This window comes from Lucilia cuprina, chromosome 6 (assembly GCF_022045245.1).
Source record: "Lucilia cuprina isolate Lc7/37 chromosome 6, ASM2204524v1, whole genome shotgun sequence".
Classification (NCBI taxonomy): domain Eukaryota; kingdom Metazoa; phylum Arthropoda; class Insecta; order Diptera; family Calliphoridae; genus Lucilia; species Lucilia cuprina.
Genome location: NC_060954.1, coordinates 39401167 through 39419022, shown reverse-complemented (window position 1 = coordinate 39419022; position 17856 = coordinate 39401167). Strand labels below are relative to the sequence as shown.

The 17856-nt window shown below is 30.9% G+C and overlaps 1 protein-coding gene across 2 annotated transcripts in view; it reads left to right on the top strand.

Moving 5' to 3' along the window:
* Window positions 1-11413, top strand: part of LOC111686227 (putative mediator of RNA polymerase II transcription subunit 26) — a 31142-nt gene extending 19729 nt beyond the window's left edge. For both annotated transcript variants that reach the window (XM_046954694.1, XM_023448575.2), the window contains exons 2-4: window positions 7811-8302; window positions 10062-10395; window positions 10458-11413. In XM_046954694.1, coding sequence (XP_046810650.1) covers window positions 7811-8302; window positions 10062-10395; window positions 10458-10862 — 1231 coding nt within the window. In that variant the 3' untranslated portion in view covers window positions 10863-11413. The remainder of the gene's footprint in view (window positions 1-7810; window positions 8303-10061; window positions 10396-10457) is intronic.
* The last annotated feature ends 6443 nt before the right edge of the window (window positions 11414-17856 follow it).

The following is a 17856-nucleotide window of genomic DNA, read 5'->3' as shown; positions in this document are numbered from 1 at the left end:
GAGTATGAAGTAGTGATTAAAATAGTTATTGGGTAAGTTAAATCAAAATTAGGTTACTGCTGAATAGTTAAATTTACTATTTCTTTAAAATATATGTATTTAGGTTTCTAAAATATTACGGTTACTGCTGAATAGTTAAATTTACTATTTCTTTAAAATATATGTATTTAGGTTTCTAAAATATTACGAAAGTAAAAACACATAATTCATTTTATCTAATCAGAAATTACGTTAAATTCTTTAAAATGTTATGACATTATCTCTTAATAAAAAAACAAACCGTAATTCGCAGATATTAATAAACGTAAATTATACATTTCTAATGCAATTTATGAATCAGGAAGTTTTAGGATTAAAACCAAACACACACACACACAACGACACATATCGCAGCTTTCATAGAAAGAAAATAAAAGTGGAAAAACAGACAAAAACTAGGACACAACCTGCTGATCTACTTTACGCCAATAGTGTAAGCAGCAACTGCAGAAAAAAACCGGCTTTAGGCCCCAAAATGTAAGAAAAAAACAAACAAAAAAGATTTCCTAGTAAAATTGTACAAACTCTTACACCAATAGCTGGAGAAATACATAAACTAGTAAGAGTTTTTATGCAATATTTGGTAAATTTTATTTAAGATTTTTCAAAAAATTTTCCTCTAAAGTTGTTCAGTTGACAGCCAAACTAAAAGTAGATCAGACCAAATTGTAAATAAAACCATTGCACAGCAATGTGTGTTTTGAACATATTTTTATTTTACGTACATATTTATTCGTTTGGATTTTTAAGTAAAATTTTACATAAAAAGTGAAAACAACATTGAAATGATGTTTTGAACAGGTTGCATCATATTAGGATAAATGCAAGAGAGTAAAAACTATTGCAATAAATTGATATAGTTTGTATAAATTACAAATCACTATTCAGCTTTTTGAAATTAGTTTTTAATTACAGTTTATACAATTTTTGTAAAACAAATTAAATAAAATATGTTTTAAATTTAAAATATAAATATTTTCAAAGAAAATTTAAAAAAGTACATAGGAAATGACGTTACGTCTCACTAAAAGCTCTTTAGTTTCTTTATTTATTTTTTTGTCTTTTTTAAAGAAAACTTATAAAGAATCTTCTTCAGTTCTTATATTTATAAAGGGCCCTTCACACGATCACACTTTACGTACATAAAGTCTAATGAAAAAGTAAATTTTACAAGATAAAAGAGAATAAAAGTCTAATGATTTATATTTTTTGTGTTTACACGATTGCTATAAAACAATAACAAAGTAAGATGAAACCAGCTGTTTTACTTTTTTTTTGTATGTATTTACATAAAAATACATACCTGGTCAAATGCGACTTGCTTGTTATTTGAAGCATTTAAAAAAATGATGAGAGCCATACGACTGTCAAATTTTCCATCCGTATTCTCTCTCAATGTGTGATGGTTTCATTACATAGACGATTCCGTTCATACTTTTCAACACAAAATTTTGACAGATTTTATTACATGTGTGCTAGTGTGAAGACGTGTATAGACGGCTTAAACAACATGATTTACAACTTGCAATATAAATAGAAATAAGTCCACTAAACGATTGTAAAGATTCTAGCTAAGTCTTATGAAAGTCCGCTCTTGTTTCCACAAAATGTTCAGATGAATATTAAAGTTCTTTATGCAAATTTTGAAGAATCTAGTTTTATTAGATTTTTTTTTAGATAAAATAATGTTTGTATTTAATTCAGATATCGCTTCCCCCATTGGTAGTCCGCTTATTGTTTACCCAAAATGAATGTTGTCGCGCAAAATTTGAAGATTCAAACTCTAATAGTTTTCAAGATAAACTAATTTTTTATTTAATTCACATGAAAATTATTACGTCCCCTGAATGTGCGCGCACTGTGTGCCCGAACAATCGCGCTGACACTAAAGTGGCTTTGACAAAATATGATGATTCTTACTGTTATATTTTCTCAGATATACTGATTTAAGGACACTCCACACATTTACACTTTACGTACGTAAAGTATAATGAAAAAGTATAATGAAATTTCATAACATGATTGCTATAAAGCAATAACAAAGTAAGATGGAAACAGCTGTTGTATTTACATAAAAATACATCCCTGATCTAATGTGAATTGCTTGTTTTTTTAATAATTTCAAATGTCGTCAAATTTAGTTTAACTAATTTTTGTATTTAATCCACGTGGAAGGTAACACGCCTCCTTTTGAATATCCAATCTTATATATACCGTTAATTTGCCCTTTTTTATAAAATGTGTAATATTTTATTTTAAACAATATTTTTGTCTTGTTTGTTTACAAAAAGGGAGACAAACAATTGTTTACACAATGTATAATATTTAAATATGTACTTGGCGGCTTTCAACATTTGGTTTTTTTTATTTTATTTTTGGTATAATTTTTGTCTTCTTCTTATTGTCTTTATGCTATCTGAGCTTGCTTAAGTTTATGTAAAATAAATTTTATTTTATTGCATGTGCATTTGTTGTGTACGCTACTGTAGTAAGAACGGGATTGTGGAAATCATAGATTTATCATAGTCAACACGATTTTTAATAGATTAGTGCTTTATGACCTAGTCAATAGACTAGACAATTAACTAATCTATAGACAAGACCATGGACTAGTCAAATGACAAGTTCAGTGACTAGCCAATAGACTAGTTTAGTGTCTAGTCAATTGGATTTTCAATTGACTTGTAAATAGTTTATGAACTAGACCACTTCCATCACAGTAGACTAATACACAAACAAGTCTGTTGACTAGGCAATGGAACAGTCCATGGACTAGTCAACAGCCAACTTTGTGGACAGACCAATTGACTAGTTAACAGGAATTTGAATAAACTATTCAATATCCTATATCCTAGTCCATAGGCTAGACAGTTAACTAATATCTTGACAAATTTGATGACAAGTCAGTAGACTACAACATAGCCAAGTTTGTCCATAGTCTGGACTAGTCCAATGACTAGAGCCTAGACTACTCAGCAAGATTTTGTATAATTCAATAGATCAGTCAATTTGACAGATAATCGACTAGTCTAATGTCCACTACATATACTAGTTCAAAATCTAGTCAATAGAGTCCAAATACACTTCAAAAAAACTAATAAAAAGACTAGTTCATTGACTAGTCAAGAAAGCATTGGTGATTAGTCAATAGACTTGTTAATAGACCAGACAATAGATTAATCCATTGTCTGATTCATAGACTAGGCTCTGTACTCTAGTCCATAGACTTCTCTATAGTCTAGCCCATACCCTTCTCTATAGTCCGGACTAGTCCAATGACTAGTTCCGGGACTACTCAGCAAGATTTTGAAAAGACTAGTCATATGATATAGTCCATAAACTACTACATAGACAAGTCTTGCGATAAGTTTAATTCAATAGATTAGTCAATTGGACAAATAATAGACTAGAAAAACTAGTACATAGATTAATTTAAAATCTAATCAATACACTTCAAAACACTAATCAATAGAATAGTTCATTGAATAGTCAAGTAACCAATTGGTGATTAGTCAATAGACTTGTTGGACAGGACTGGACAATAGATTAATCCATAGTCTAGTTCATAGACTAAGCTCTATACTGTAGTCCATAAACTTCTCCATAGTCTAACCGATACCCTTTTCTGTAGTCTAATCCATAACCATTTAGCATGTTTATGGAAAATTTCTTTCCTGTTGAAAAGACAAACAGTCGGGCAACCTCCAATAAACTTAAACAACAGTACAGACCCAGTTGAATACAAAATAATAAGCCATAACTTAAGTTAATCCATAATACAAATACGACTCCACAAAAGCATACCTACTTCCCATGAGTAGGGTACAAAATGAAACATCACATGTGCTATCAAGTCGTATATTAAAGATTTACGTGTAACTTCTAGCTACATACAAACATGTATACATACATATATACACATGTAACAACCACATAAGGTAGTTAACATATTTCACTTTGTAACGCATTTGTTTTGTCAATATTTAAAAGGTCAGTTGCAATGGTTTTAACCAACTGGTACTAAGACCGTTGTCGTCCTCTGCCACTGCTTAGTCCACGTAAAGTAAAAGTGATGATCATTAAACAACAAACAAAAAAAAGAAGAAGAGTTTGTTTTTTGTTTCTAGTTAATTTTATTATTTAATATAACTGTGAGAAATAATTTAATAAAAAATAATGGTATTTGTCTTTGTTGTTTGTTGCTTGTGTTTAAGTTGGCAAATCAAAGGCAACAGCAACAAAGTTTGTGTTTCAAGTCTTTTGTTTAGCATATTAACAATTTGTTTACATTTTAAGACAATTGTTATTTTAATTATATGTTGGTAATTAACATTTTTATTATTAAATTAATTAATTTTTTTTGGGGTTCAACCGGATGTAAAAGAAAACATTATGAACTTTGTTAATGTTAACAGAAATGACAGCTCTCAAAGTTTTAGTTTAATTATTTTGGTTTATTTTTTTTTGACAAATTTCGAACTTTGTGCTTGTAAAAAGTTTACAAATTTTACATTGATCCACAAAGAAGCAAAACCCCAAAAATAATATCCATTACCTTTGAGAAGTCATATAATCTTTTTAAAAAATTTTGTTAATAATTTAGCCAATAAATTCTTATAACACTTATTTATGTAGAGTTTTAAATTTATCCACCAAAAAACGCAACCTTCTGGTAAATTTGAACATATCAGTTTAAAATTTATTTCATAAAAAATAAACACCTGAAATATATATGACACCTTTAGAACAATGAAACCAAATAAACAAATTGTGGCTTTTTCCAGAGCAACAACAATTTTGGTACTTCTTCGTTTTATTTTCTATTTCTAAAACAAATCAAATACACATACCGACAATAAAACTAAAAACCACAATAATGAGACCAAAAAAAAAAAAAAACAAGAAAATTTTAAAACAAAATAAACCCACTAACTGAATGACTGACTAACTGACGTACTACTACTGACTATTGCATAATATTACACAAAAAAAAATCTTCTTGAAAACGAAAATATAACTGAAAAGACAAAAAAGAAGAAAATGCACACAACGACTATGACTTTGAGGCTGACAAATGCGGCAAAGTTGTTGCTAACTAATAATAACAACAACAAAAATAATATTAATAATATATAATCATTGTCTTTGTTAGAAAAACATTAGACTATATACAACAACTACAACACTAACAACAATTTAGTTGTATGACTTCTTTTATTTGTTGCATCCTCAAATAGTTTTTTTCTTAAAATAAAAATCAACTTTACTAAATCCCAAAGGGGGTTTTAGTCAAGTACTGTAAAACATACAAACTAACGTATGTAGTTGCCACATATGTATATTTAAAAGAAAATCGCTTAAATTGCTAAGTTTATATTCTTAACAATTGTTCCGAAGGTCTTAAATATAACTAGATTTTGATTTTACTATAGATCAGTTATATAATACAGATCAGTCTATAAACATGACTATAGATCAGTCTATAGTCCTGACTATAGATCAGTCTATAGTACTGACTATAGATCAGTCTATAGTACTGACTATAGATCAGTCTATAGTACTGACTATAGATCAGTCTATAGTACTGACTATAGATCAGTCTATAGTATTGACTATAGATCAGTCTATATTCTTGACTATAGATCAGTCTATATTCTTGACTATAGATCAGTCTATAGTCTTGACTAAAGATCAGTCTATAGTCTTGACTATAGATCAGTCTATGTTCTTGACTATAGATCGGTCTATACTCTTGACTATAGATCAGTCTATAGTCTTGCTACAGATCAGTTTATAGTCTTGACTGTAGATCAGTCTATAGTCTTGACTATAGATCAGTCTAAAGTCTTGACTATAGATCAGTCTATAGTCTTGACTATAGATGAGTCTATAGTCTTGACTATAGATCAGTCTATAGTCTTGACTATAGATCAGTCTATAGTCTTGACTATATATCAGTATATAGTCTTGACTATAGATCAGTCTATAGTCTTGACTATAGATCAGTCTATAGTCTTGACTATAGATCAGTCTAGTGTCTTGACTATAGATCAGTCTATAGTCTTGACTATAGATCAGTCTATAGTCTTGACTATAGATCAGTCTATAGTCTTGGCTATAGTCTTGACTATAGATCAGTCTATAGTCTTGACTATAAATCAGTGTATAGTCTTGACTATAGATCAGTGTATAGTTTTGACAATAGATCAGTCTATAGTCTTTAGATCAGTCTGATCAATCTTGACTATAGATCAGCCTATAGTCTTGACTACATATTAGTGTTTAGCCTTGACTATAGATCAGACTATAGTCGTTTTAAATCGGTAACCCACATTATTGGCGAGATAAAACACAAATATGTGGCAACATGGCCAGCAAATACTTTTATATACGTTACATACATGTGTGTATAGCGCAGAAAAGAAACCTAAAAAATAAATTTTCCCGCGCACTTTTCTATTATTTGGTTGTTTTGTAAAATGTAGTCAACTCACTAAAGTTAATTTTTTTCTACAATTTTGTCTCGTTCAGGAATTTTCTCATATCATAAAGATGTTTCATTGATTGCATGTTAGGTTTTTTTGTTGCTAAAAACGACAGCAAATAAAAAATAGCACTTACCGACAGAAATGAAGAAGCTCCAGCAATATGTGAACAGTGGAATTGTCAAAGCATAAAGAAATGAAGAATTGTTAATTTAACTATGGCTCAGTCTATAGACTTGAAAATTGACCAGTCTAAAGTCTTGACAATTCTCAATCTATAGTCTTGACTATAGATCAGTCTTGACTACAGATCAGTTCAAAGTCCTGACTGTTGATCAGTCTATAGTCGTGAATATAAATCAGTATTAACAATTGACTATAGCTCAACTTAAAGACAGTCTATAGTCGTGAATATAAATCAGTATTAACAATTGACTAGAGCTCAACTTAAAGACTTGATTATAGTCTTGCCTATAAATGAGTCTATAGACTGCAATAGAAATCGGTCTATATTCTTGTAAATTTGTCTATTGTCATTAATGTAGATCGCTCTATACTACTAACTATAGATTAGCCTTTGTTTTTGACTATAGATCGGTCTATTATATTAATTATATATCAGTCTGTATTCTTGAAAAAGCTACTGATCAATCTGTAATATTCATAATAGATCAATCTTTATTGGTCTTAACTACATAACTGTTTATAGTCTGGACTGATCTGTATAGAATTGTCTATTATAGACCAGTCTTTATCCTTTACTATATATTCATCTATGATCTTAAATATAACATTTCAACCCACTGTGTCACAATAAAAATAACATTTAAACCACAGGTGACTGATGGAACATAAAACATGTTAAATAAAATTAAAAAAATAAAAAAACATGGAAACAATGATTACATTGATCATGTTTTTTTTTTCCAACATGAAGGTTTTAACTTTGTCAATTTTCCAAAATATTTACAATATAAGAAAATTAAAAAAAGTAACTTTTTCATGTTTAACGTTTAAATATTAACCTTAAAATAAGAAAACAATTGCCAAAGGTGATAGTTCCTAAACAAAATTAAAAGAAAACCTATTGAATTTTAAATAAATATTCAATAAGGTTTTGATTAACTTTCACCAAATATTTAATCAAAATTTAAAAATTATTATTAATACAGAGTTTAAACAACACTTAAACCATAAAGCAGTTTAAACTTTTTGTTTAAAATTCAAAATTTTAAATAAAACAAAACAATTGTCTAAATTTTCTTAATCTTTCCCTTTCTTTACAGTTTCAATTATTTCCTACTAGTCTCCTTGGCATGTTTTATAGGCTACAGTCAGACGGCCGATACTACAAGCGTCACAGCCTCAGCTACAACAGCCAAGCCACAAGGCTTTCAATCACGTTCCATAGTTGCCGCCGATGAAGATGATGCTGGCGATGATGTTTTCGAAACTCAAGCACAAACACATTTAGCCTACAGACAACAGCAGCAACATTACCTACAGCAACAACAACAGCAACATCACCAGCAGCAACAACAACAACAACCGCTCTATGATTATAGTCAGTCGGAGGAGGATCAAGAGGAACCCCCTCGGCAACAGTATCAAACACGTAAACAACAACAGCAGCAACAACAAAACTATCAGAGTGCAAGAGCAAATTCTAAACAAAAACAGTCAAGCGAAGAAGAGACTGAGGAGGAGGAAGAGGAACCCGATAGACTATCATTGTTGTTGGCTCAATCGAAATTTGCCTGCAATGGCAAAACTACTGGGTAAGTTTTGAAATTAATAGGGGGTTTTAATATTTAGCACGTTAGTGTGTGACATTAGGTTATGTTGAATTGATTGGCCATAAAAATGAATGAATTTGAAGGGATTTTCGAAAAATTGCTTTATATTTTGTACCATATTGCTCTTTGTACCATATTGCTCTTCGTGAGGCCTTGAAATTATTATAGATCAAAATCTTTACAATTTTAAAGAACAGTTCATTTTGCATGAAAAATCATTTATGTTCAATTCTACCTAATATTTAAACGGGTTCTTTTCTTATAACATCTTATACAGGGTTCATTATATACCGAAATTTTAATGAAGAAAATCTAAATTTCGTTTAAAACTTGAATAATTCTAATTTCATAGTGATACTATAAGATATAAGTTAATTATACATTTTAAAGTAATTATTCGAATAAGACCGTATGGGTTCCTAAGGCCAACTATAAACCGATTCTCACCAAACGTTATATAATGACTTTTGGAGCTAACTTGTGTAAAAGTTATCAGTATTTATTTATAATCAATATAATGATGAAATTATGTATAGAATTTTTGTATTTTGAATACCAAAGAAACACTAATAATAAGGATTTTGTGGATCAAGAAACAAAATCGTGACAAAATCAAGCCCTATATTTGTATGGTACATCCATCTGGGGCAAACAAAAGTATAATTTTTACTAGACTTGTTAAAAGACTAGTCCACTAATAGAAGAGTCATTAATCCATAGACTAGTTAATAGATTAGTCTTTAGATAAGTCCATAGACCAGTTCACAGACTAATCCATAGGTTAGCCAAGAGAACATTCCATAGACACGTCATGATATGGCTCATAGACTAGCCAATACACTAGTCATATCACTAATTAATAAACTAGTTCACAGACTTTTCCAAAGCCAAGTCCACCAACATTTCTAGTCCAAAGTCTACTCAATAGACTAGTTTAAAGTATAACTACTAGACTAGTAAAAGTGAAGTCACTAGACTGGACAAAAAAATATAAATTGGTCTAAACACCAATCCATAGACTAGTCAATAAACTGATCTATAGACTACCAAAAAACGATTACATAGTCTAATCAATAGACTTATCAATAGCTAAGTCAATAGACTAGTGAAATCAAGAATAGAAATCGTTTTGATTTTACCGGAGTTCTGAGAATATCAAGCTTAGACTTACCGGAGTTCTGAGAATATCAAGCTTAGACTCTTAAGGACACTTCACACGATCACACTTTACGTACGTAAAGTCTAATCAAAAAGGAAAATGAAACTCCATCCGTATAACAGAAAAGAGAATAAAAACCGTATGATTTATATTTTTTGTGTTTACACGATTGGTATAAAACAATAATAAAGTAAGAAGGAAACAGCTGTTTCATTTTTGCATGTGTTTACATAAAAATACATTCCTGATGTAATGCTTGGGCCAATCTTTAGATGAAGGATTACTTAATCAGTTAATTTTGTTTGCTAGTTTAAGCGCCCAATGGTGGTGGTTTAAACTTGAGCAAGATATGCAAAAGTGTAAACAGCTGATGGCAAAAAATTAATACAATTTTATTAATAAAACATTAAAATGTTTCATTTATCGATTAGTAAACATTATGAGGACTTTTCACTATATATTTTTTTGCTTTAAATATAAGTTTTCATTAATTTTACATTAATATTACATTTAAAATTTTCTTCTTCTTGTTCGAAACCCCGCTCTAACTGAATTAAAATTAATACATCTTTTTATTTCCAGTTACTATGCTGACGACACACTCAACTGCGAAGTCTTCCATTATTGTCAGGAAAATCAACGTCACTCTTGGATCTGTCCCGAAGGTTTCACCTTCCATCAAATTCATTTGATTTGTATGCCACCCTCAAATGATAACATTTGCCAACAGTCATCCAAATATCATATTGTCAATGAATATTTGTACAAACCTGTCAATTTGCAAGAACATCAAAGTAAACCCAATGTAACATTGCGCTATTCGGAACGTTATTATCCCGAGAGTTACTATGACAATGATCGTTATGAAGATGAAGAAGAGGCACCCAGACCACGTGTACAACATCACAGACAACCAGTGAGAAAATTCGCTACTTAATTTAACTTAAAGTTTTTCTAATAAATTGTTTTTCTCTCCAGCTTCAAGTGGGTTTCCATCAGCAACAACAGCCTCAATATCAACGAGCACAATCTGTGCCACAGCAACAACAGGTACGTCATCAATCTGTGCAACAGCAACAAATCTCGCAACCTCAACAGACTACAGTCTATCGTAAACCATTGCCAGTAACCACTATTCAACCTCAAATTCAACCACAAATCCAACAAATACGTAATCAAGCGCCTCCACCCACTGTAACACCCTCGCCCTATCGTTTCTTTACCGCTGCACCACAATTGCAACACTTGCAACAGAACCAACAACAGGTGTATCGTACACCCGAAGAAATTAACATTTCCCTACAACAGAGACGTCCTCAGATCTTTATAGCCAGCACAACACCGCGTTACTATGAGGATGAGTATTTGTACGAAAGAAAGTAAACGAAAGTTTCTGTCGCGATCAAAGTGAAAAGCAGAGGCCTTTTCTTTTGAACCCCTAAAAGTCTACTTTAGTTTTCATTCTTAACTTAATATCCTCATTTAAACTATTTTCTACGGAAATATTTCATTTATTTTTATTTAAACATTTTATTTTGATTATTACTTTTTCTAATGTTTGTAGCACGAAAAAAACAATACTTTTGCAATTTTATTGTAATTATATATTTAAATTTATTATTTTTTTTTTCATCGTATGTTTTATTTTATTTTTTTGTTTGCTTTATGAGAATATATTAACTATTGAGTAATATTCTACTTCTTTTAGATTTAATAAGTTTAATTTAATTTTTATTAACAAAATACTGCGCGAATAGTCCCATACAACAAAAAAACGGAAACATACATAAATAAACGAAAAAACTTATGAGATTTATTTTAAATGTTTTTAATCTTTAAGTTTTTGATTCTAGTAGATTTGAATTATTTTAAAAAAAAATATATTATTAAACAAAATGAAAATAAACGTTTTTTATATACAATACTTAAATGTATTACTTTAGTATTTATTAAATAATATACTTTACTGCAACTAGACTACGGTCTGGTATATAGACTAGACTTTAGTCCAATGTTTACTCAAGACCATAGTATGGACTATAACTATATAATAATCTACTATAAGCGGGTATGTACCAGGGCTGGCAAATGGAATTTTCAAATTGTACAAAACCGCTTTTAAGGCCCTTTGTGTAGGCATATTGTGAATAAGATAAGAGCATTACATCTATTGACATACTGATGTTCTCTCTCCTCTGTGGATACACGTTACATTGCATTTGGTCCATTGATCCGCTAAGTAGGACCATGTAAAACAGGCTTGAAATATCCTCAATAACCATGGTGTAATCAATTCTGCGTTATATTGCAGATCGGCTGGAATTATGCCATTCAGTCACGGTGACTTATACGTCCATTTTATCATTCCCTCGTCTGTAATGATTTCGATCTGGATTTGACTATATGTTTATGGTCTTTCCATTGTATTATTCAATAGTAAGTTACATGGGAAATGAGTGTTCATTAGTAAGGATTCTTGTCCACTCGTAGTCCACTCACCGTCATGCTTTTGGATATAGACTTGTCTCTGAAGAATTTTTAATGTTTCTGCAGAAACTTCTAACCTAATTTCGCATTTCTAACCTAATTTATAAATTTAACCAAATTTATATGTAGACCAGTCACTAGATCTTTTGACATTATTGAATTGTTTTTGATGTATCTCTAACCGTGTTTCACGCTTTCAAAAAAACATTGGTTTTCACTCAAAGAGATACTGCAAAAACAGATTTCACTTGTTTTTGCTGTATCTCTTTTTAACATGAGTGATCGCAGATTTTGCTTGCTTTTGCTGTTTCTCTTACCGTTTTTGAGAAAAACGGACTTTTATGTTTTCACTCAAAATATCGGTTTTTCATAAGAAATATAAGTGATCACAAATTCGCTTGTTGCTGCTGTATCTCTTAGCGTTTTCGAGAAAAACGGACTTTTATGTTTTCACTCAAAATATCGGTAATTGGTATGAAATTTAAGTGATCACAGATTTCGCTTGTTTTTGCTGTTCTCTAACCGTTTTTCAGAAAAACGTACTTTTATGTTTTCACTCAAAATATCGGTTTTTGGTACAAAATATAAGTGATCTCAGATTTCACTTGTTTTTGCCGTATCTCTTACCCTTTTCGAGAAAAACGGACTTTTGTGATTTCACTCAAAATATCGGTTTTTGGTAGGAAATATAAGTGATCACAGATTTCACCTGTTTTTGCTGTATCTCTTACCGTTTTCGAGAAAAACGGACTTTTAGATTTTCACTCAAAATATTGGTCTTTGGTAGGAAATATAAGTGATCATAGATTTCGCTTGTTTTTGCTGTATCTCTTACCGTTTTCGAGAAAAACGGACTTTTATGTTTTCACTCAAAATATTGGTCTCTTACCGTTTTCGAGAAAAACGGACTTTTGTGTTTTCACTCAAAATATCTGTTTTGGTAGGAAATATAAGTGACCACAGATTTTGCTTGTTTTTGCTATATCTCTTCCCGTTTTCGAGAAAAACGGACTTTTATGTTTTCACACAAACCATTGGTCTGTCGTAGGAAATATAAGTGATAACAGATCGAGAAAAACGGACTTTTATGTTTTCACTCGAAATATCTGTTTTGGTAGGAAATATAAATGATCACAGATTTGGCTTGTTTTTGCTGTATCTCTTACCGTTCGCGGACTTTTATGTTTTCACTCAAATTATCTGTTTTGGTAGGAAATATATGTGATCAGAGATTTGGTTTTTTTTGCTGTATCTCTTACCGTTTTCGAGAAAAACGAACTTTTAGGTTTTCACTCAAAATATCGTTAATTTGTAGGAAATACAAGTGATCACAGATCTAGCTTGTTTTTGCTGTATCTCTTACCGTTTTCGAGAAAAACGGACTTTTATGTTTTCACTCTAAATATTGGTCTTTGGTAGGAAATATAAGTGATCACAGATTTCGCTTGTTTTTGCTGTATCTCTTACCGTTTTCGAGAAAAACGGACTTTTATGTTTTCACTCAAAATATCTGTTTTGCTGTATCTCTTACCGTTTTCGAGAAAAACGTATTTTTATGTTTTCGCTCAAAATATCTGTTTTGGTAGAAAATATAAGTGATCACAGATATGGCTTGTTTCTGCTGTATCTCTTACCGTTTTCGAGAAAAACGGACTTTTATGTTTTCACTCAAAATATCTGTTTTGGTAGGAATTTAAAGTGATCACAGATTTCGCTTGCTTTTGCTGTATCTCTTACCGTTTTCGAGAAAAACGGACTTTTAGATTTTTACTCAAAATATTGGTCTTTGGTAGGATATATAAGTGATCACAGATTTGGCTTGTTTTTGCTGTATATCTTACCGTTTTCGAGAAAAACGTACTATTATGTTTTCACTCAAAATATCTGTTTTGGTAGGAAATATAAGTGATCACAGATTTGGCTTGTTTTTTCTGTATATCTTACCGTTTTCGAGAAAAACGGACTTTTATGTTTTCACTCAAATTATCTGTTTTGGTAGGAAATATAAGTGATCACAGACTTGGCTTGTTTTTGCTGTATCTCTTACCGTTTTCGATTAAAAAAACTGACTTTTATGTTTTCACTCAAATTATTTGTTTTGCTAGGAAATATAAGTGATCACAGATTTGGCTTGTTTTTTTTGTATATCTTACCGTTTTCGAGAAAAACGGACTTTTATGTTTTCACTCAAAATATCTGTTTTGGTAGGAAATATAAGTGATCACAGATTTGGCTTGTTTTTGCTGTATCTCTTACCGTTTTCGAGAAAAACGGACTTTTATGTTTTCACTCAAACTATTGGTCTTTGATAAGAAATATAAGTGATCACAGATTTGGCTTGTTTTTGCTGTATCTCTTACCGTTTTCGAGAAAAAACGTACTATTACGTTTTCACTCAAAATATCTGTTTTGGTAGGAAATATAAGTGATCACAGATTTGGCTTGTTTTTGCTGCACATCTTACCGTTTTCGAGAAAAACGGACTTTTATGTTTTCACACAAAATATCTGTTTTGGTAGGAAATATAAGTGATCACAGATTTGGCTTGTTTTTGCTGTATCTCTTACCGTTTTCGATAAAAAACTGACTTTTATGTTTTCACTCAAATTATCTGTTTTGGAAAGAAATATAAGTGATCACAGATTTGGCTTGTTTTTGCTGTATATCTTACCGTTTTCGAGAAAAACGGACTTTTATGTTTTTACTCAAAATATCTGTTTTTGTAGGAAATATAAGTGATCACAGATTTGGCTTGTTTTTGCTGTATCTCTTACCGTTTTCGAAAAAAACAGACTTTTATGTTTTCACTCAAACTATTGGTCTTTGATAGGAAATATAAGTGATCACAGATTTGGCTTGTTTTTGCTGTATCTCTTACCGTTTTCGAGAAAAACGTACTTTTATGTTTTCACTCAAATTATCTGTTTTGGTAGGAAATATAAGTGATCACAGATTTCGCTTGTTTTCACTCAAATTATCTGTTTTGGTAGGAAATATAAGTGATCACAGATTTCGCTTGTTTTTGCTGTATCTCTTACCGTTTTCGAGAAAAACGTACTTTTATGTTTTTACTCAAAATATCTGTTTTTGTAGGAAATATAAGTGATCACAGATTTCGCTTGATTTTGCTGTATCTCTTATCGTTCTCGAGAAAAACGGACTTTTATGTTTTCACTCAAATTATCTGTTTTGGTAGGAAATATAAGTGATCACAGATTTCGCTTGTTTTTGCTGTATCTCTTACCGTTTTCGAGAAAAACGTACTTTTATGTTTTTACTCAAAATATCTGTTTTTGTAGGAAATATAAGTGATCATAGATTTGGCTTGTTTTTGCTGTATCTCTTACCGTTTTCGTGAAAAACGGACTTTTATATTTTCACTCAAAATATTGGTCTTTGGTAGGATATATAAGTGATCACAGATTTCGCTTGTTTTTGCTGTATCTCTTACCGTTTTCGAGAAAAACGGACTTTTATGTTTTCACTCAAATTATTTGTTTTGCCAGGAAACATAAGTGATCACAGATTTGGCTTTTTTGTATATCTCTTACCGTTTGCGAGAAAAACGTAATTTTATGTTTTCACTCAAAATATCGGTTTTTGGTAAGAAATATAAGTGATCACAGATTTCGCTTGTTTTTGCTGTATCTCTTACCGTTTTCGAGAAAAACGGACTTTTATGTTTTCACTCAAAATATCGGTTTTTGGTAGGAAATATAAGTGATCACAGATTTCGCTTGTTTTTGCTGTACCTCTAACCGTTTTCGTGAAAAACGTAATTTTATGTTTTCACTCAAAATATCGGTTTTTGGTAGGAAATATAAGTGATCACAGATTTCGCTTGTTTTTGCTGTATCTCTTACCGTTTTCGAGAAAAACGGACTTTTATGTTTTCACTCAAAATATCGGTTTTTGGTAAGAAATATAAGTGATCACAGATTTCGCTTGTATTTGCTGTACCTCTAACCGTTCTCGAGAAAAACGGACTTTTATGTTTTCACTCAAATTATCTGTTTTGGTAGGAAATATAAATGATCACAGATTTGACTTGTTTTTGCGGTATTTCTTACTGTTTTCGAAAAAATGGACTTTTAAGATTTGACTCAAAATATCGGTAATTGGTAGGCTTGGTTTTGCTGTATCTCTCACCGTTTTCGAGAAAAACGGAATTTTCACTCAAATTATATGTTTTGGTAGGAAATATAAGTGATCACAGATTTCGCTTGTTTTTGCTGTATCTCTTACCGTTTTCGAAAATAACGGACTTTTATGTTTTCACTCAAAATATCGGTTTATGGTAGGAAATATAAGTGATCACAGATTTCACAATTTTTGCTGTATCTCTTACCGTTTTCGAGAAAAACTGACTTTTATGTTTTCACTCAAAATATCTGTTTTGGTAGGAAATATAAGTGATCACAGATTTTGCTTGTTTTCACTCAAAATATCGGTTTTTGGTAGGAAATATAAGTGATCACATATTTCACCTGTTTTTGCTGTTTCTCTTACCGTTTTCGAAAAAAACGGACTTTTATGTTTTCACTTAAAATATCTGTTTTGGTAGGAAATATAAGAAATCACAGATTTAGCATGTTTTTACTGTATCTCTTACCGTTCTCGAGAAAAACGTACTTTTATGTTTTCACTCAAATTATCTGTTTTGGTAGGAAATATAAGTGATCACAGATTTGGCTGGTTTTTGCTGTATCTCTTACCGTTTTCGAGAAAAACGTACTTTATGATTTCACTCAAAATATCTGTTTTGGTAGGAAATATAAGTGATCACAGATTTCGCTTGCTTTTGCTGTATCTCTTACCGTTTTCGAGAAAAACGGACTTATATGTTTTCACTCAAAATATCGGTTTTTTGTAGGAGATATAAGTGATCACAGATTTCGCTTGCTTTTGCTGTATCTCTTACCGTTCTCGAGAAAAACGGACTTTTATGTTTTCACTCAAATTATCTGTTTTGGTAGGAAATATAAGTGATCACAGATTTCGCTTGCTTTTGCTGTATCTCTTACCGTTTTCGAAAAAAACGTACTTTTATGTACGTAATATAAGTGATCACAGATTTGGCTTGTTTTTGCTGTATCTCTTACCGTTTTCGAGAAAAACGTACTTTTATGTTTTCACTCAAAATATCTGCTTTTGTAGGAAATATAAGTGATCACAGGTTTCGCTTGTTTTCGTTGTATCTTTTACCGTTCTTCAGAAAAACGAACTTTTATGTTTTAACTCAAAATATCTGTTTTGGTCGGAAATATAAGTGATCACAGATTTGGCTTGTTTTTGCTGTATCTCTTACCGTTTTCGAGAAAAACGGTTTTTGGTAGGAAATATAAGTGATCACAGATTTCGCTTGGTTTTCACCTTTTTTGCCCTATTTCTTACCGTTTTCGAGAAAAACGGACTTTTATGTTTTCACTCAAATTATCTGGTTTGGTAAGCAATATAAGTGATCACTGATTTCGCTTGTTTTCTGTATCTCTTAACTTTTATGTTTTAACTCAAAATATCTGTTTTGGTCGGAAATATAAGTGATCACAGATTTGGCTTGTTTTTGCTGTATCTCTTACCTTTTTCGAGAAAAACGGTTTTTGGTAGGAAATATAAGTGATCACAGATTTCACCTTTTTTGCTGTATCTCTTACCGTTTTCGAGAAAAACGGACTTTAATGTTTTCACTCAAAATATCAGTAATTTGTAGGAAATATAAGTGATCACAGATTTCGCTTGCTTTTGCTGTATCTCTCAAAATATTGGTCTTTGGTTGGAAATATAAGTGATCACAGATTTCGCTTGTTTTTGCTGTATCTCTTACCGTTTTCGAGAAAAACGTACTTTTATGTTTTCACCCAAAATATCTGTTTTGGTAGGAAATATAAGT